The 21,107-nt window shown below is 45.8% G+C and overlaps 1 protein-coding gene across 1 annotated transcript in view; it reads right to left on the reverse strand.

Moving 5' to 3' along the window:
• Positions 1–496: 496 nt before the first annotated feature.
• The window catches only part of LOC138246079 (RING finger protein 222-like), a 36,739-nt gene continuing 16,128 nt past the window's right edge, over positions 497–21,107 (reverse strand). The window contains exon 2 of the mRNA XM_069200296.1: positions 497–4,635. Coding sequence (XP_069056397.1) covers positions 3,954–4,595 — 642 coding nt within the window. The 5' untranslated portion in view covers positions 4,596–4,635 and the 3' untranslated portion in view covers positions 497–3,953. The remainder of the gene's footprint in view (positions 4,636–21,107) is intronic.

Genomic DNA, 21,107 nt, shown 5'->3' on the forward strand with positions numbered 1-21,107 from the left:
GTGCTGATGCAAGATATATTTTCACTTTGCATATATGGACTGTAATGCAGCTACTCTAAAACAAGAAACCCACACATTCAGGATTTGATTATGCCTTAACTACAAAAAGTAACTAATAACTGAAACATTATGCCCCATGGGTGGTTACACATTTTACATAGACACAGAATAGGTAAAACCCTCTGATACATAAGGCCCTGTAGCTAAAGACCTATCTAACAAGCCCACAAGGGCCCTTTGAGCATGACCTCAGTTACTCTTGACTAGCCTATCATGAAAGCTAAAATAGCTTTTATTGCCTGGCGAACGGTGTGAAGAAAACGTTGTAACAGAAAAATATTGCTTTAATTGAAAGAAACACAAATTACATACCATAAAATAAATGTATTTAAAATATATTTACTCAAACTTGTTTTTAATTTGAAAACATATTTAATAAATAATAAAAAAGGAAGTTGATATTTTAGCATTTTCTTACACATTAAATTTCCCTACAAAACCTTTTCGTTTATAATATTACATGTAAGAAATCTAGTTAAGCTGTAGTATTTTGTTTATAAAAGGAAATATAATAGAATGAAAAACCCACATCTTTCCGACTTTGAGCAATTCATTCACCCAGTCTAAATTTTGACTCTGCATGTGTTGTCTCACTGTATAAGAAAGTTGATTAAATGTTTTCCTTGATAAAAACGTTCTGTCCTGTGGTATTGTTACTTGCTTCAGGTATTTCTCAAAATTAAACTACAAATTAAAGTCCATTGGCAATCTGAATAATAGCCGATATTTTTAAATCTTCCTGAAAACTGTGGTTTAATTGTATTTCTTTGATGCAGTGCGAGATCTTCTAAGTAACCAATTTCATGAAAAATGTAATTGGCTTTATCTTATTTTGGATTTCACAAATGAAGATGAGAGCTAATATACCGATAAGCTGATCTTAAAAAGTATGATTCTTTGATAGCAGTACGTTTTTGATATTAGGCAATTGCACTTAATCAGGAAATCACTTTAACCTTATTCCAGTCTCTCAATGGTGACTGGAGATAACCCTTTTTGAACATGTGTTTCCCATAAATTACTTGTCACAGTTGATTTTTTTCTGACCCCCGCCAAAACTATCACATGTTGAACTGTAGGCACCACCTAAAAATAGAAAATATTTACAACAGAAATCAGGCCAGATATTCTACAGAGTGTGCTAAATCTCTTTTGTCCTCGGGTGCAGCTAGATTCTCTTAGACACATTTTTTCTAGAAAAATTCATATTTAAGTACTTAACATTATTTCACTCATCTCTTGGTGAGAATTCAGTAAAGAGAAAAAGGAAGGTCTTTTTTGCACAAGAATTTTTCAGTTTTCATGTTAATAAATCAAAGCTGGTTAGTACTGCAATCTAATACACGTGCTATTCAGAAGGGAAGTGTCATCTGGCAATAGGACTAGACAATAAATTGCACTGTACTTTGAAGGAAAAGAGTTTTAGATAAAAGTCTCTTTGAAGGTCACTTTAGGAATTAAATTAATTAAACAATGTTTGCTAGAGCACACCACAGTCTAACACTGAAATGAGTCAAGGTGTAATAATATAACAGAGTAAAAGTACTGAGAAAACCAGGAGGCAAACCCAAACTGGCTGCCTCACCATAGAGTAATTTTGTTAAACATTGTCGCAAAAATCAACAGAGCAGACCACAAGCATTCACAGACATTCACTTTTATTTATCGACTTGGTAATTCATTCTTTATGGCACACATACAGTCAGTGGGCCCATCTGATTTGTACATGCCATCATAAGTCACAAAAGACTGTATAAATAAGTGAAAGTATCACAGAAGTTTTTTTATGATTTTGTTTTTATGAAGGTATCTAACAGTTGTTAGTAACTTCTAAGTATGAACACGTCTTCTGAATGACACATTGGATGTTTAAGTGTAACTTATTGACACACTTATAATGATGCTCTTTAAAGTTCATAAAGTAAGTGGTAAGAGATGTCACCCCCGAGCCAAGTGTATTTATGAGGTAAAGCTGTGACATCTAACCTACAAGTCTGCTCTCGTTGTGTAAATGTAATAGCATCAAGCAAAAGTGTCTTTAAACTGTAGGATTCTGAGGTGTCCAAGCATGGGTGTGGTATCTTCTTTAATAAAAGCTATAACTCATACACATAGATATCTCCTCATAACACTCCACCTGGGGAGGCGTAGTGTGTTGACACATTCCAGGTCTACCATGAAAAAAAACACGCTTCACCTATGAATGCCTCCCAGGGGTAAAGTAATGCAATGCAGCAATTTGTGCTCCATTGCCTTACGCTAGATTTACCAAGCCACACCGGGCCACACATGATGGCCTTGCGTGGCTTGATAATCTGACTTAGTAGCTGTATTTCCCTTGTGCTTTTTTGCATGGCACAAGGATGATGCAACTTGTTGATAAAGTTGTCCCTGAGAATTGAACCGAAAAGATGGAGCCCTATTATTGCTACAAGTGCTCTCTTGGATAAACAGTAATCCATTTAAATACTGCTGGCGGTATTAATGCGTATAGCCTTGAAGTCACCAACTTCCTTGTTGCTAAAGACTTATGAAATATATTCTGCTGGCCTAAATTAGAGACAAATTACAATAGCTTTTGTATACCATAATATCACAGATCACACACAATCAACTAAGGTATGCTCTGTCAATATTGTTGCTGCACATTTAGCTAATCAAATGTTTGCATTTTCCAACTCAGATGCCCTTAGTTTGGGTTACACTGGGTCTTTGCTGCATTTATATGTTATAGGAACTGTGAATTAATGTTGTGCGTACAGCACAATACTTATATCTCTGAATGACTCCTGCATTTGTGGGCTTCTGAATTACAGGCATAGGTAAACTTCACTTTTTGCCTCAGAAGCTGGGTTTCCTTGATATTGTGCTGTGGGATGCCTGTTCTCTGATGATATCCTTGAGCAAACACATTTTCTAGGCAAGATGTGATTGAGTACACTGTGCACGTAATCAATTTGCACATAAATAATTTACCAATTGTTTAACTACTTGGCTTTTAGTAATGCACATATCCTGTTGAATACTACTTTTCATAGAGAAACTTTAGGGGGTTACCTAAAATGTTGTTGGTGTCCCGCCAACCCACCGGCATGTCAAAGGTCATAACATCTGTCACCCTGCCAGGTGGTGATCTCTATGCCTTCAAAGGAACCACCATTAAGGTGGTTCCTCTGAAGGCACTGTATGTTAGCCGCCTTGTTCATGCAGCCATTCAGTTAATGTTTATGTTTTTTTTTAAAAGAGTCCCTTAGCAGAAGTTTGATTTTGTAACACAAAAGAACGAATGGCACTGGGAGTTTCTTCCAGTGTACATGGGTATTTTTTTATTATTAAGGACTGGCAGGCTTTTCCTGGCAGTCCTGAGCATGAAAAAAGTATGTCTGAACGTCCACCCTAAATACGTCAATGGTCTAAGGTACTTAGACTGAGGTTTGATGTTTGCTGGATAGTAGGTCTAACATTTCCACCAGCAGAGCCAGCAAGGACTCTGCCGACTGAAACATGGTGGTTCATCCAACTCTTTACAGAGCAGCCAAATCTATACTTTGGGGGAGTGAGTACTCCATCAAACTCTATCTCTAAATAACACTCTAAGTATGTTGGATTTACTGCCTGTTTATTTTTGCTGTCATTGTAATACAGTTTACCTGTAGACCATAATGTTGGAACAGACGTGAACCTTGTTGTCTTTATTACTATATATTACAATATGCGAACAAATGATTGGTATAAAACTATGACCCATCGTGTCAAAGTCATGACTTTCATTTGGAACAAATGTCCTTGCAGAATTAGAAATTCCATCAATACTTTGAACATTGAAATGCCCAGCCACTTGATGAATACCACAAATTGCAGTTTATCTTTGTGCAGATAAAGCTCTTAGGTATTCATGTGTTTCTTTTGGAGATGAGAATCCATGGAAGTACAGCTGCCAAAATGGCGACCACCAGAATCATCAACAAGAGCAGTATCAGTGATGGAGAACGACAGCAGTTTAGTCCTGTGCGTGGGCTTGCTGAGGTTTGCCTTTCACTCTCTTCATTGTCCATTGGCCGGCCATATTCACTGATGACGAAGATCTGGGATGCGGCCAAATTGTTGGTGGATGCAGTTCGCGATTCCGTCGGACAGATAGCTAGGTACCTTGGAAAGTCGTGCTGGGTGTCATTATCAATGGCTATGACCTCAGTGTTGGGAACTACCAATGTATTTGTAGATCCCAGTTCCACTGGATGCCTTAAACAAGATGGCGACAATGGCACCTCCAGAGTTTTTGCTTTCTCTTCAGGCTTGGGGTGCCAGCATATGCCTTTCTTGTTCAGAAATGTGACATATCTGCAGAGGGGGCAGACAATGTTTTTCTTGATTGGTCCTTCTTGCTTGGCCGTCACCAAATACTTCACCAAGCAGTCGTGGCAGAAAGTGTGGCCGCAGCTCAGCCTCCTCTCTGCTGTGGACGTACTGTGGAGGCGCTCATAGCAAACTGGGCACTCGGAGGAACTGTCCTTACTGCTCTCCTCGTCTGACATTGTTGGGAAGCAACCTGGACAACTTTCGGTCGTCGCCTCACTGAAAACGAAACATCGGTATGATAAATGGAGATGCAACAAGCAATGGAATCTATGTGGTTCTCATAAAACTAAATAAAACAGTTTTAGATATAGACATTTTCTTAAGAATCCAAGTACTTGTTACCGTAAACCACAACATGGAGACCCAGAGAAGAAGGGCACAACGTATACTGAGATTTCATGCTACCGTATGCTGTTTTCTGCCAAAATATAGCATTTGTACACAGTAGAAAAGAGTGAGGTTTATATATAATGAGAGGTAGAAGGGAGGTGCGGAACATATGATGGGCTTTTGGGGAAAACCTGTTACTAGAATTCATATATAAATAGGTTGTTCTAAAAAGTCAGATATTGCCACGAGGTAGCAGGAAAACAAATAGTCATTTAAAAAGCCAACAGGAATGGCTTGTTCAACATAAATTGATATCGTGTCTAGATCTGTTAGATTTTTCGTGCAAAGAGGGTGCTGGCACTTTCTGGTGGTCTCAGCAAAGGCATGAGAAACCGAAACGCCATTCAGGCTCAATTTCCCAGTTTCCCTTCTGAGGATGTGTAATATAATCGCAGTGACAACGGTGAGAAGCTTCCTTACAACGATATTAGTAGCAGAAGTGATGCAAAAAACATGGGACGTCATAATTATATGACAGGAAGTAAACTTAGATGAATTTTGTCAGCGGCTGTGTCACATTAACTTGGTATGTTTGGCAAAGGAGGGAGTGATTGTGAAAGGCCATGAACAGCGAGTTCAGCAGTTTACCCTTACCTTGTAATGCACTAAGGTTTTTTTTATAGGGCAGGAAAATATTAGTGTACAGAGACCATACTTGCAATTATCATCCTTTGACCTACATGCAAAAGAGCAGAGAGATTATTTGAAGATATGTTATTTGGATGACAAGTCAGTGAACTCGAGTTCACCTCCTGAAAGATGTTTGGAGTATACCGTCATGTTGACGTGCTGCTGGTAACACTTTAAAGAGCTGTGTGGAGAACTTCAAAGTGCGCATGTCACTTTGGCTGGCACAAAGCAGCCAGCCAAAGTGACATGCACACTTTGGAGCATCGAGCCCAGGCACTGCTCCAGCCCTCTGCTGCCGGAAGCAGAGGCAGTCCTCTGATACCTCTGCTTCCGGCATGACAGGGCACGCCAGGCATGTCTCTGAGCTGGTGCGCACTGTGTAGGAAGAAAGAAAATGGCAATGAAATCTTTTCATTGCTATTCTATTTTTCCTGCTCAGCTTGCAGGACGTGTGGGTGATGCTTCCCTGCCCTTGAAAAGAAACCGCCACTGGAGCATATCTGTCCAGTCCATGAGGTCTTAATTCACCCTGTCATCCGCATGGACCTGCTTGAGTCGTATCGCTTCTACTAGCACCCATTCCTGCACTTCTCTCTGCCATTTGTCCACTGTGGGACTGGCCCGCCATCGTATTGCCATCCGTTGTCTAGTGAGCTAGAGACTCAGTTTCATGAAGTTATATTGTATTGCTATGTTCTTTGGTCTGGGAATCAGGCACAATATCCAATGTTGGATCGTGAGCTAAATGACCATCCCCCTCGCACCCTTCAGTTTCTCATCCACATCCTCCCAGTACGTCCATAACATCCTACTTATCTAGGTCATGTGAACGAAGGCAACACCTGGTTAGCTGCACCTTGGGCACTCCAAGGGTTGTCCAAGGTAAATCCTGTGTAGTCTGTGTAGTGTAGCAGGGATCATGGACGTACAGTGGAGGAAGTGAAAATGTGTGAGTTTGAACCTGGCATTACTTGGGACCTCCTGAACCTATGCACAGGCCAGTGTCCATTCTGCCGTTGTGAGTAGGGTTTCCAGATCGGTATCTCATGCAGATCATGCCTTTGATCTGTGGTGTTAGTTGGTCAGCTGCGATCACCTGATACAATAATCTGTCCATCAACTGTCTCCCCTGTCTGCGCTCCAGCATTATCCCCATGGTCTGGGACACCTATGGCACCTTCGAGAAGCCTGTCCAGATCTCTCTAGTTGTGAGCACCAGCTTTGCAAAGTGCAGGAACTGCCATGCTGCAACCCTGAAGCCCTCCCTGGCCTCCTCAAATGTGATGAAAGTATGTGAAGGACAGAGGTCCCCCAACCGAAGGCAGCCCCCATCCGTCCAGTCTCGCATTGTCATTACTGGTTATATCTTTCAAAACAGCTGCAACCAGTCCAACGGGTGGGATCTGTTAAACAGTGGATGTCGAGGGACCTGGGATATCACCCTGTCTCACACTGCCACAACCTGTGACACCACCTCTGGCCAGTTGCCTGTTGCCTCTCATGAGACACAAAGGGAGCTTCTCCAACTCCTCCAAGCCCCTCAGGAGTTGCTTCTCCCAGCTGGCTCTGTTGTCTACCACTTTATCGCATGCTGCAGTTGTGATACCATATAATAACGTTCAAGTTTGGGGAGGCTGAACTCCTCTTCCACTCTGCTCAGTTTCAGTACCTCCAGTCTGACCTTGTGTTGACCCAGAGCCCATACTAAGGATGTTTAGAGTTTGCGGAGGTCCCAAAATATCGAGCAGCACCTCTTTAGGAGCACAAGTCAGGTCAGAGCCACATGGGGGTACAGTACCATCTTCTGTCTGTTCATCTTTAGGCCAGACACTTCTCTGAATGTGGCCAATTCCTGGAACAGGATGGCGAGAGACTCCCCCGGGTGGGCCAGGTACATCAGCATGTCATCCGCATACATGAACACCACATGCATCATCTCACCCACCCTCATAACCTAAGGGTACAGGTTATGCCTCAACCTCATAGCCACAGGTTCCAACACGAGGACAAAGAACTGCAGGGACAGGGGGCATCCCTGCCTCATGCCTCGCTCAATAGACCACTGTGGTGACAGCCGCCAACCGGTGTGAAGTTGCACCATGGGCAGATTATACAGGAGCTTCATCCACTTGAGGAATTGCGGTCCAAACCCCATCTTGGTCAGGACCTCAAACATATAAACCCAGTTGAGGTTATCAAAAGCCTTCTCTGTGTCTAAATCCACAAGGGCCCCATTATTTTGGAATTTTGTATGGGATATAGGATGTGTCTGAGGTGCCACAGGCTCTTCATTGTGCTCCACCCTGGGATAAACTGCAAATAGCCCTTAGGCATTAATGCCCCCACCTTTGGCAGCAGTCTGTTGGTGAGCAGCAAAGTAAGGATCTTTCTATTCCCATTTAGCATTTAGAAGGGTCCGTACAAGGCCATCTTTGCCTGGTTCTTGTCCAGCTTCAGCACAATGACCATGATGGCTTCCCTCAGGGTGGCAGGGAGACTGGCACTGGTTCTGGCCTCCAGGTACACCTCTAGGGGCAGTCTGCAAGAATGTCCGCGTAGGACTGGTAGAATTGAGGGGGAAGTCCATCACTTCCCAGTGTCTTCCCTATCACTAGGCACTTGATGGCAGTGAGCACTTCCTCTTGTGTTACCTCAGCTTCCAGCCCCAACCTGTCCTCTGCCAGGATGAGAATTGTACTCAGGAAATTTGTTATCTGCTGATGATTAGTACCCATGGGCATCCTGTATAGGGTTGACAGGTATGTTGGCAACACCAGGTTTATGCCCGTTTGTGTCACCACTCTTGTTCCATCTGTTTTGTTAAGGGAAAGGATCAGGGAATGCAGGGCCTCTCACTTCAAAAGTCACGCCAACATCCTGCCTGACCTATTCCCCTCTGCATGCAGCCTCTGTCTGTATTCATGGACATTATGCTTGTGTAGGGCATCCCAAATTTCTGTGATCTCCCAACAGAGTACCAAGAGAGGTTCCAAATGGGGCCAGGTGAGCGCACTCCCTCTCCTCTCTGCAGTTCCGCCTGGCTGTTCTCTTTTTGTTGTAACTCACATGTCAGCTGTCACCTAAAGCCATACGTTTTCAACATACAGGGGGTCATTCTAACTCTGGCGGGCGGCGGAGGCCGCCCGCCAGAGTTCCCCCCTCCGAAATACCGCACCGCGGTCAGTAGACCGCGGAGGGTATTCTAAGTTTTTCCCTGGGCTGGCGGGCGGTCGCCAAAAGACCGCCCGCCAGCCCAGGGAAAAACTCCCTTCCCACGAGGATGCCGGCTCGTAATCGAGCCGGCGGAGTGGGAAGGTGCGACGGGTGCTGTTGCACCCGTCGCGTATTTCACTGTCTGCCAAGCAGACAGTGAAATACTTGTAGGGGCCCTCTTACGGGGTCCCCTGCAGTGCCCATGCCAGTGGCATGGGCACTGCAGGGGCCCCCAGGGGCCCCGCGACCCCCCCTACCGCCATCCGGTTCCCGGCGGGCGGACCGCCGGGAACTGGATGGCGGTAGGGGGGGTCGGAATCCCCTCTGCTAGCTGCGCCGCCTTGGAGGATTCCAAAGGGCGGCGGTACACTGGCGGGAGACCGCCAGTGTTGCCGGTCCGACCGCGGCTTTACCGCCGCGGTCGGAATGCCCTTGGGAGCACCGCCGGCCTGTCGGCGGTGCTCCCGCCGACCCTGGCCCCGGCGGTCTTAGACCGCCGGGGTCAGAATGACCCCCACAGTCTCCTCTCACTACCACCTTCAGTGCCTCCAACTCCATCGCTCTACTCCGTGTGGCACCCCACTTGTGTTCCAGCTGTTCATCTAGTGCTGTTCTGATGTCATCATGAAAGACAGGACCCCTTACCGCATCGTGGAGCTGGTCGCTATGTGATGGAGCAAGTCCCTGCTGTGGGCCACGTAAGCCACCGATAGTTGCGCGTGATCTGAGAAGAATCTATTCAGATTCTGTGCTGCAGGTATAGTGAGGCTGTGAGTTTGTGTTACCAATATGCCTTCCAGCTGGCTATGCATGTGGTGTGTGGCCCAGTAGCAGGAGTACTGCTTCATTGTGGAATGTAGCATGTGTCATATGTCGATACAATCCAGGTGGACCATCACTTCAGTTAGGGCTGCTGTCACTCCTGGTTTTGTGCTGTGTCTGGGCATCTGTCAAGGTCAGCATCCAAGACGCAGTTAAAGTCTCCATCCCAAATGACATCTACATATGGGAGCAGAATGTCCATTATAGACAAGTAAATTGCCTTATCATTTGTGTTGGATGTGTAAGAATTTAGTAAGCAGACCTCCCTGCCTTCCAGTAGGCCACAGAGGAACACAAAGCATTCCTTGATGTCGGTGTGGACATAATGGTGCTGGAATGACAACCCATGGACAATCCAGATCAGGGTCCTCCTTGTGAAAGAAGAATATGTCGAGGGTACATCTCTCCCCAACATTTCCCTCGCAGCTTTAGTGGTTCCTCATTGGTGAGACGCATCTCCGGGTGTCTGTGGAGGTCTGTTTGTACCCTCTATTGTTTCATGTAGTGTAGAAAGTTGGCTCTGTACGTACTATTTCAAAGTAAGAAATAGTGTGCACAGAGTCCAAGTGTTCCGCTCAGAGGTAAGATAGTGGCAAAAGTAGATAATTCTAATGCTCTATTTTGTGGTAGTGTGGTCGAGCAGTAGGCTTATCAGAGGGTAGTGTTAAGCATTTGTTGTACACACACAGGCAATAAATGAGGAACACACACTCAAAGACTTACTCCAGGCCAATAGGTTTTTATATTGAAAAATATATTTTCTTAGTTTATTTTAAGAACCACAGGTTCAAGATTTACAGTAAACACTTTAAATGTAAGGTACTTCACTTAGATACTTTAGGAACTTTGAATAAAAGCAATTTCATATACAGTCTTTGTAAAAATGGCAATAAGCTCTTTTCAAAGTGGACACAGTGCAAAAATTAACAGTTCCTGGGAGAGGTAAAGGTTAGATTAGGAGGTAAGTAAAACAGTTACAAGTCTCAGTCCTGCGGCATAGGCAGCCCACTGTTGGGGGTTCAAGGCAACCCCAAAGTTACCACACCAGCAGCACAGGGCCGGTCAGGTGCAGAGGTCAAAGAGGTGCCCAAAACACATAGGCGCCTATGGAGAACAGGGGTGCTCAGGTTCCAGTCTACCAGCAGGTAAGTACACGCATCCTCGGGGGGCAGACCAGGGGGGTTTTGTAGAGCACTGGGAGGGACACAAGTAGGCACACAAAACCCTCAGCGGCACAGGGACGGCCGGGTGCAGTGTGCAAAGCAGGCGTCGGGTTTCAGGTAGGAAACAATGGAGGGACCCGGGGGTCACTCTAGCGGTTCAGGCAGGCACAGGGGAGGGCTTCTTGGGACAGCCACCACCTGGGCTAGGCAGAGGGTTGCCTGGGGGTCACTCCTACATTGAAGTTTGGTCCCTTCAGGTCCTGGGGGCTGCAGGTGCAGTGTTGGTTCCAGGCTTCGGGTCCCTTGTTACAGGCAGTCACGGTCAGGGGGGCCTCTGGATTCTCTCTGCAGGCGTCGCTGTGGGGGCTCAGGGTGGTCGGCTCAGGGGGGTCGTCTCTGGGTACTCACGGGCTCGCAGTCACTGGGGAGTCCTTCCTGAGGTGTATGTTCTCTGGATCTTGAGCCGGGGGCGTCGGGTGCAGAGTGTGAAGTCTCACGCTTCCGGTGGGAAACATGCAGTCTTTGAAAGTTGCTTCTTTGTTGCAAAGAAGTAACTGGTTTTGAACAGGCCCGCTGTTCACGGGAGTTCACGGGAGTTTCTTGGTCCTTTAGTCAAGGGTAGTCCTCTGAGGCTTCAGAGGTCGCTGGTCCCTGTCAGATGCGTCGCTGGAGCAGGTTTTCGAAGTTGGAGACAGGCCGGTAGGGCTGGGGCCAAAGCAGTTGTCGTCTTCCTCCTTCTCTGCAGGCTTGTAGGTCAGCAGTTCTTCTTGTTTCTTCAGGTTGCAGGAATCTAATTTCCTGGGATCTGGGGTGCCCCTAAATACTGAATTTATGGGTGTGTTTATGTCCGGGAGGGCAGTAGCCAATGGCTACTGTCCTTGAGGGTGGCTACACCCTCTTTGTGCCTCCTCCCTGTGGGGAGGGGGGTACATCCCTAATCCTATTGGGGGAATCCTCCAAAACCAAGATGGAGGATTTCTAAAGGCAGGGGTCACCTCAGCTCAGGACACCTTAGGGGCTGTCCTAACTGGTGGTGACTCCTCCTTGTTTTTCTCATTATCTCCCCTGGACTTGCCGCCAAAAGTGGGGGCTGTGTCCAGGGGGCGGGCATCTCCATTAGCTGGAGTGCCCTGGGGCATTGTAACACAAAGCTTGAGCCTTTGAGGCTCACTGCTAGGTGTTACAGTTCCTGCAGGGGGGAGGTGTTAAGCATCTCCACCCAGTGCAGGCTGTGTTTCTGGCCTCAGAGAGCACAAAGGCTCTCACCCCAGAGGGTCAGAAACTCATCTCTCAGCAGCAGGCTGGCACAGACCAGTCAGTCCTGCACTGAAGGATTGGGTAAAATACAGGGGGCATCTCCAAGATGCCCTCCGTGTGCATTTTTTTAATAAATCCAACACTGGCATCAGTGTGGGTTTATTATTCTGAGAAGTTTGATACCAAACTTCCCAGTATTCAGTGTAGCCATTATGGAGCTGTGGAGTCTGTTTTTGACAAACTCCCAGACCATATACTTAATATGGCCATACTGTACTTACAATGTCTAAGAATAGACTTAGACACTGTAGGGGCATATTGCTCATGCAGCTATGCCCTCACCTGTGGTATAGTGCACCCTGCCTTAGGGCTGTAAGGCCTGCTAGAGGGGTGACTTACCTATGCCACAGGCAGTATTTTGTAGGCATGGCATCCTGAGGGGGGATGCCATGTCGACTTTGCCTTTTTCTCCCCACCAACACATAATCTACAATGGCAGTGTGAATGTGTTAGGTGAGGGGTCCCTTAGGGTGGCACAATATATGCTGCAGCCCTTAGGGACCTTCCCTGGTCACAGGGCCCTTGGTACCACTGGTACCTTTTACAAGGGACTTATCTGTGTGCCAGGGGTGTGCCAATTGTGGAAACAATGGTACATTTTTAGTGAAAAAAACACTGGTGCTGGGGCCTGGTTAGCAGGGTCCCAGCACACTCCTCAGTCAAGTCAGCATCAGTATCAGGCTAAAAGTGGGGGGTAACTGCAACAGGGAGCCATTTTCCTACATGTAGGCATTAAGACCCCTTATGCTCCAGGTAGCAATATGTAATGTGTCTAATCATTTATCTTGCATGTCTCCTCTCCCTTCACCACGCACATGCGTAAGATGGGGATGTGTCTGTTCAAATGCGCCATATAGCATCTTATCCACTCCTGTATGTGAGATTCCCTGTGTGCGATTGTGTCTCAATAGCACACATCCCTCCCTCCTGGGTAAGCACCTCAAACTATAAACAACTGTGCTTTTCCATGTTAGACCGGCAACGTAAGGGTGCTAAAACAGCAGTGTGTTAACCACAAGGTGATCCAAATGGAGCTGTATGACAACTACCCAACTCACAACTAGTAGGCAGTCACGTGACCTCATTGCTCAGCCAAATATCCAGCTCAATGCAGAGATCAGGTTCCACCCATGTCCATACTATACGGTGGTGGGTCCAGTGAGGCTGTCCCCACCCAGATATTTTTGGCTACCTGCCTTTACTTCCAGCAGGGTGTGTGTGTGTGTGTGTGTGTATGTCCCTCCCCTTCTTGTGTGTAACATCAGGACCCCCAGCACAGACACTCTAGAAGTGACCAGCCACCCGTAGCAGAAGGAAGAATACTCTGCACTGTCAAACTGGAACCCGCCTGGCCAGGGCCGCGCTCCATGGCACACATACTTGCAAAATACACATTACAGACCATTTCTGCTATCAGAAGTATACCAAATTGTGTAGGCAGCATTCCTGTAAGGAAGTTCAGTTACAGGTCCCCAGCAGGCTTTTCAGTTTTCCTCAACAGCTGTTGCATCCTTCCCAAGCTCAGGGGTGTCGGCACTGCCAGCACACTGTCTGGTTGTACCCCCTCACATGTGGCCAGATGTTCTGTCGCCATCTGCGCCTTTCCTCCAACCCTATGGTGAGACAGTTGCTCACAGTGGCTCTCTCCTACGGTGCCTGGGACCCAGTGCTAATGCCTCCACCAATGCCCTCAAGCCAATCTCACTCCTTCTCTGGGCCGCCAAAGAAATCTGTGGTGAACAGGGGGGGAGCGCCACACCTCTCCAGGCACCGATTCCATGCACTGCAGTACCAGATGGCTCCAGGTGTCTGCCATGCTTCACATCTAGTACCCTGGGCCCCCGTCGCTGTAACAGGTCAGTAGCAGCCTTTACTTCCCACAACACATCACATGCACTCTCACCTCACATAGGGTGCATATGTGTTCTTAGCTGAAGTTACCTGCCTGGTGGTATCGTCCGGGCTGAGGGCACTGGCCAGTCACCTGTCCTTAGCTTCTCCAGGCACACTTTAGCATGAGGCACCTCCTGTTGTATGTTTCCCAGGGACCGGATAGGAGCTGCATGACCCCCTCGTCCACCTGTTTCAGGTTGGGGCACTCAGGGTCGCCACTCTAACATCTGTATGTTTTGACATTTCTCAAAATTCCAGAAATGCATAAAAATGTAACCAATCGGCCCTTTCAAATTTCCATGTTGGAAGGTTTGTTTTGCAGGCTTATCCAAGACCATACGACCATTCAGACAAGCAAATCCCCCTTCAAGTTGGGTTTTTTGCATATCACGTGCAGTTTTCGAGTTACTGCATTTCAGAAAAACAGCTGGTGGGATATGATAGGCAGCTAGCATATTTCCTGGTTCGATATCCTCCCGTAATGACGACAAGCGCATATTAAGGTCCCCCAATGTTAAAACTGGACTATGTCCATACAATGCGCCTACATTTGCTAGGTCTGTACTAAACCATTGTTTTTGATCTATATCACATAACTTTCTTTCTGGATCCACATAAACATTCACCACCACAATTATTTCAATAAACTCAAGTTATTGTGAGTTTTATATCACATGATTGTATCCAGTCACACTCTGTTCTTAATCGTTTGACAGTTGTATGACACAACCATGCATGCAAAAACAACGCATGCCTGAACAACGCGGTCAGAACCACAACCGCATCTTTAACACGCATTGCTTTACCACGCATGCCTTTACAACAATTTCTGTTGTAACAGCATGTGTGGTAAAGTAATATGCGTGGTAAATTCCCCCCTTGCCCTACACCCTAACACGCCCCTGTACTTTAAATTACCCTAACCGAACCCTAAACCTAAAAAAACTACCCGAGCCCCCTGATCTCCCCTGCTCTTAAAACTACCCCAAGGCCTAAATCCACAAAATCACCCCAACCACCCGGCCCCCTTACCCTTAAAATCTACCCGCCCCCTGCCCTGAGCCCTAAAATCACCAGCCTTCATTTGCGCCCCTGCCCGTAAAACTACCCTTCCCCCCCACCCTTACTCCCAAATCCACAAAACTACCCCTGCCCCCAAATGTACCCCGACAACCCCTTGGCCCTGAGCCCTAAATTCCAAAAACTACCCGACTCCCATGCCCTGAGCCCTAAACCCCCCATGCACCCCTCAATACCTCCTCAAACTACCCTAACCCTCCCATCCTGCCCTGAAGCCTAAATTTCAAAAACTACCACGCCCTGAGCCCAAAAACCCCCATGAACCTCTTAAAACCTCCCTTCCCCGAACTACTCTGACCCCCCCCCTGCCCTGAGGCCTAAATCCACCAAAGTACCCCGACCCCACCTCCCGCCTGCCCTTAAATCTACTCCAACCCCCCTGGCCCTGAGCCATAAACCCCCCCACGCACCCCTAAAATTAAAAAAAAATCCCCACCCCTAAAAACAACCCCAGTCCCACTTACCTTGACCTATCCTTCTTCCTGCTCCTTCCTGCTTACCCGCCCATCCTTCCCGGCTCTGAGCCCCAAACCCCCTGTTCCCCTCTAAAAACCTCCCCCAGCTCCCCTGCCCTTTAATCTACCCCCAACTCCCCCCCATGGCCCTGACATCCACCAAACTACCCTGGCCCCCATGCCCTTTAATCTACCTCGACCCTCCCGGCCCTGACATCCACCAAACTACCCCGACACCCCTAACCCCCTGCCCTTTAATCTACCCCAGCTCCCAAGCACTGATCCCTATCCCCCCATGCACCCTAAAATTTAAAAAAATTGTCTTCCACCCCTAAAAAAAATCCCAGCCCCACTTACCTCAACCGATCCATCTTCGGTGTGCATGCTATGGTGATAGGTGTCCATGCAGGGCTGTGAGTGGTCTCCATGCATTGGTACACTGATTTACACATGTAGTATTCACTGTTTCTATGTGTGTGTATGATGTAAAGTGCTCAGACACTCTACACTGGCATGAAGAGTGCTATAAAAAATTAAATACATGTGAGAAAACGGCTATGGAAAGATGGGGGCACTCTTGAAGGATGAGAGATAGGGAATCATTGAGGGGCCTCAAGAAAGACTCCTGTATTTTGATGTGCTGTAAGTTCATCATTTAGTATGCTTTAAAAGCTAATAGAAATGACTTTTTAACAAAAAATGTGTTTTAGAATGCACCATTTTTCCCATTTGTTCCCACATTTTCTTGTGGGGGGAGGAACCCCCCCTCCCTTGCCCCCCCCCCCCCCCCCCCCCCCCCCCCCCCCCCCACGTTCCTCCAAGCCCTCCTTGTAGTTGGCAGGCTCAGTCGCTGTGCTCACTACAAAATGTGCCTGGGTTCCTTTAGGTTCTAGTTCAGACCAGGTCATGAGAGGGTGTGGGTGTTTTCGTTATTTATTAGTCTCTTTATAGACTTTTTGGAGTTGGATGTTGGTGAATACAGAATACAATAACTGTCGGGCACACACACGCACACACCTCCCCCCTGCAGCACAGGCAGCAGTAGCACAATCTTACTTACACAGGGAAGGCACAGCATAAGCAGCAGCAGTGCAAGGTTTCAGTTACTCAACAGGTACAGCACATCCAGTATCTACGAGGCTTTATTCGCATACACAGAATAGGTATAAAAAAGGCAGCAGTGAAAAATCCCTTGTACTCTTCCACTCAAAGCATAGATTGCTATAAAGAGATGTGTTGGTAGCGTGAATTTTAAAATAAAATGGTCTTTCAAAGCATGTAGACTTTCCTCAGTTCCAATGGCATAAGGTGAAATGATGGCACTCCCCTGCAGAATGGGAAGAGGGGCCTCGAGTCTCCTATGTCTCGAATATACATTGGTTTAGGGCGGAATGGGGCTCCTCTGAAATAGGGTGACAACCCATCTGTAAATTTCATGGACAGTCCGTAATTTGGGCATCACATCCGTTGTCTGTGACGATCCCTTTTACGAACGCCCTTTGGCTGTAATTTTGGGGATTGCAGCAAGCTGTGCTCCACCCCACTCCAATCCACCCCACCCCCATGCATTCCACCTCAGAGTTCTGCAGAACTCCCGACTGCGGCAGCTCAAACTCCTCTGTGAACAAGAGAAGCCCCTACCAGTCTCGCACTGATGATCAACCTGCGCATTGTCATTCTGTCTGTGGCTGATCGTCACATACAGAATGACAGTGGGCCAGTCTTAGCATGTGATGTGCCTCTTCCTGCCCTGGCCTAGGGCAAGACATTTTGCTTTTACCCAGGGGTTTCTAGTTTCTCACCAGATGTCCCGTATTCGCTGGGACAGTCCTGTGTTTTCACCTGTTGTCCTGGCAAATTGCAGTAAATTTGGCTTGTGTCCCAGTTTTCAACGAGGGCCAAATGAAAACAGTGAAAGGCAGCCATTATTAGTTTTCAACACAATACTGGTTAGCAACTGTAATCAGAAGGCGATTTAATGACTGGATAAAATGATGGGCTTAAAAAATGCATTTTATTTCCTTAGTACCTTCTGGTGTGTGTTAGTATGTGAATGAGCATCGTCAATCTGTGCCCCTGGGGAGATGTAAAATTGTGGTTCATCTTCTATTTTTGTCAAATATCTCTTTTTTTTATCTGGTCTCCCGACACCATGTGCCAAGCTCTGGGGAAGATGGCCTAGGGGGAAAGATTTACATTTTAAAATATCTTTCATAGACTTCAGAGTCTATGTAACACAGCACAGAGTCTAAGTAGTACAGTAGGATAATGGACCCCTGCAAATAACTAGATGCAAATGAAACAAATGTTTTTTATGTAGATAGCTCAGTGGGTTACTGTTGTTGTCACGTAGTTCCTTTCTGTTACTAGCATTTGTTTTTCCCCATCTTTCGTTATTTCAAGAATGATAAATAGGGTTATTTAGGACAATTATGAATACTTGTTAGTAAAAACAACCCCAACCACTAGGTTATGTTTTAAACCTGGGTTTGTATTTCTCTAGACCATATACATCCTACCAGTATGGATGACCTGTGACTCCTATACCTTGTAGCCATCATTATCTTAAGTAACATTTCCTACACATTGTCATACAAACACGAGTTATTGTCTCTGTCTTATATGTGTGTGATGTAACGCACATGAACACCCTGCCCTATATACCTGCAATGAGTATTGCTATAAAGTAAATTAAATACACATGAGAGGGTCTATGTAGAGATGAGGAACACCATTGGAGGGTGGTGTTAAGGACACCTTTGGATAAGTTGGTCTTTTGGGGAGAGGCACCAACAAAGATTGTCATACCGACTTCCGCCAGCAGTAAAGCTGGCCCTGTCAGGGACGAAGCTAGAGGCGGGTGAGCCAATGGGGGTAGAATTCAGAAAACAACCCCTTATGATGGCTATCAAATTCTGCTTGGTGTATATATCTTTGCTTGTTTTTTCATCTTTCATTACATCTAGTTATTTGTGAATGTTTGCTCAATACTCCAATGTGAAATATAAACTAAACAGCATAAACTTCTTTTAGCTTGTACTTCTGCCTGATGTCTTTTTTATAATTGTGCGACGTTCTCAGAAAAGTCCGTAATTTTTTTTTTACCTTTGTCCTGAATTTTTACTGTCACTGTCCAGAATTTGCCTTCTTGCGAGGTGGTCATGATCCTCTGAAAGGTTTACAGGCTAGTGAAGGGTTTGGAGCCCCCAGGTGCTGCAGAAGCTGTAGGGGCCTACGTTACGCCCCTCCTCATTCCAAAGGACAAATGTGCTGCAGAACACAGTCGCTGTCCTATTGAAAGCCATGCAGCCCTGTGTGTAATACGGGAATTCTATTTCCATTGATTGGAGTACTGAAGAAAATGCTGGTACTGTCCATTTGAAAGTCCTGCAAAGAATTATTGTCGTCTGCTGTAAAATATTTGTTTTCCCAATTTTGTGGGGAGATGTGTGTGTGTGTGGGGGTGAGAGCCAGTGTCATCGTGATGATTTTGGAGGGACATGGCAAGAAATATTTTGTGGGGCCCTGTTTGGAACAACTTTAAATTTTATTACTCATTTTCTGCTCGTACTGCTCCTATCCATTCAACAAAAGTCCACTCAGAAAACCTTTTGAAGAGTATCAGTTCACATTAAGAACAGTAATCCCTTTCTTCACAGAGGCAGATACATCACTTGCTTCAGTGATCTGTGTGTTACCTAGAGCGTCACAGTTTTGAATCCCGATGGAGCCGACACAGCTTTTTTTTCCACCCGTAAGTGAACAAGGGAACACCACTGGACTGGTGATATCACTACCCATAAACTAAACACAAGAAGTCAGCACAGGCTGTGCTGTGTGTGGTATCGGTCACCAATCCTACTCCCATTAGGATATCAAAAGGATAAAAAAAGAAACTGTACCTTGTAATTCCTTACTCATTTGGTCATGGTATAACCCCTTTCTGTTTCTGTCAATCCATACTACATTTTCAGAAAGAATACCTTTTGAACATTAAACGGTATGCACATTTTATTTTGCACTAACCGTCTGTATTTAGTGATCTCAGGTCCTTTGTTAGACCTTTATGTTTCGTTTCTATTTCGAGATCTTGGTGACACACAGCACATTTTTTATTTGCTAATGTGAGTTATTTCCTTATGATTTCATCTGTGCCTTGAATTTTTTTTCCATCCATTTCAGCTCATTGTTTTTCAAAATCCGATTAAATAACTTCAGAATGTCCAGTACCACCCCAAGATAGGCCTTGCTATTGAAACCCTCAATTTGCAGCTGTTAACATTTTCAAATGTACTTCTTCATCGGCTTTTGAATGATAAGACTCCTAAGGCCTGCCAGGTACATGATAGGTGCATGAAATATGCTAATAACGTGAATCACTCCCCGAATCTCGTTGTTTTGAGTGTTTTGCAGTGGCTTCTAAGCAACATGGAGCAGCTATCAAACGTTTCCACGTCAGGTACAAAATGTTCAGTCAGCCCCCACTTTGTAATTTACTACTTGTAGTCCCAACTGGGTAATGCCCCTTCCTTCGATGGGGCAGTTAAAAAGTACAAAAAACACCCGTCCTTCTCTCGTTACATAGTAGTTAAACAAAGGAAGAGGTGACCTTACTTTTATTTAAACTAATTTCACAAAACAGTCCTTTCTCTAGTCCTTAGCACCATAGAGGGCTCAACCTTCTCTATTTTGTCTTTATCATTACCTTTCTGCATTCTAATAATCTTTATTGCGTGATTAATACAAACCATTGAGTATGACACAGAAAAGCTCATTGATAAAAGCACAAAACATATTCCAAATAATCATCATAAAAATAAATTAAGAGATTCTCACACAGTTTCCAATTAAAAGTTGCATAGCCACTTATGCTCTTCCTATCTATATCAATCTCTGCACCCTATAACAATATTAGGAGTCAGAAAGGCTCTAACAACTTTAAGTGCTAGCATGGTGGTTTAGGGTGCAAGGGACTATCTACAGATACAGACAGGTAGACTCTACCCATTTCAAGTGGTAATCTGATAAAGTACAAGGGGCAATCTGCACATTCATGCAGGAAGGCTATAACATTTGAAGTGCAAGTGAAATGGTTTATGTAGGAAACTGGCCCCTTGTTTGCAGTACCCCCCACTTTTTCTGATATCTGATGCTAACTTTACTGAGTGTGTGCTGGGATCCTGCTAACTAGGCCCCAGCGCCAGTGTTCTTTCCCACAAACTGTACCATTGTTCCCACAATTGGCACATCCCTGGCACCCAGTTAAGTCCCTTTTAAAAAGTACCCATGGTACCAAAAGCCCTGTGGCCAGGTAAGGCCCCCAAGGGCTGCAGCATGTATTATGCCACCCTGGGGGACCCCTCACCAAGCCCATGCACACTGCCATTGCAACTTGTGTGTGCTGGTGGGGAGAAAAAGGACAAGTCGACATGGCACTGCTCTCAGGGTGCCATGCCCACAAACCACAGCCTGTGGCATAAGTAAGTCACCCCTCTAGCAGACCTTACAGCCCTAAGGGGTGTACTATACCACAGGTGAGGGTATAGCTGCATGAGCAATATTCCCCTACAACATCTAAGTCCATTCTCAGACATTGTAAGTGCAGTCTAGCCATATATAGTAAATGGGCTGGGAGTTTGTCAATACGAACTCCACAGCTCCATGATGGCTTCACTGAAATCTAACTTCCCAGCACAATAAACCCACACTGATGCCATTGTTCGAT

This window comes from Pleurodeles waltl, chromosome 7 (genome assembly GCF_031143425.1).
Source record: "Pleurodeles waltl isolate 20211129_DDA chromosome 7, aPleWal1.hap1.20221129, whole genome shotgun sequence".
NCBI classification, from domain to species: domain Eukaryota; kingdom Metazoa; phylum Chordata; class Amphibia; order Caudata; family Salamandridae; genus Pleurodeles; species Pleurodeles waltl.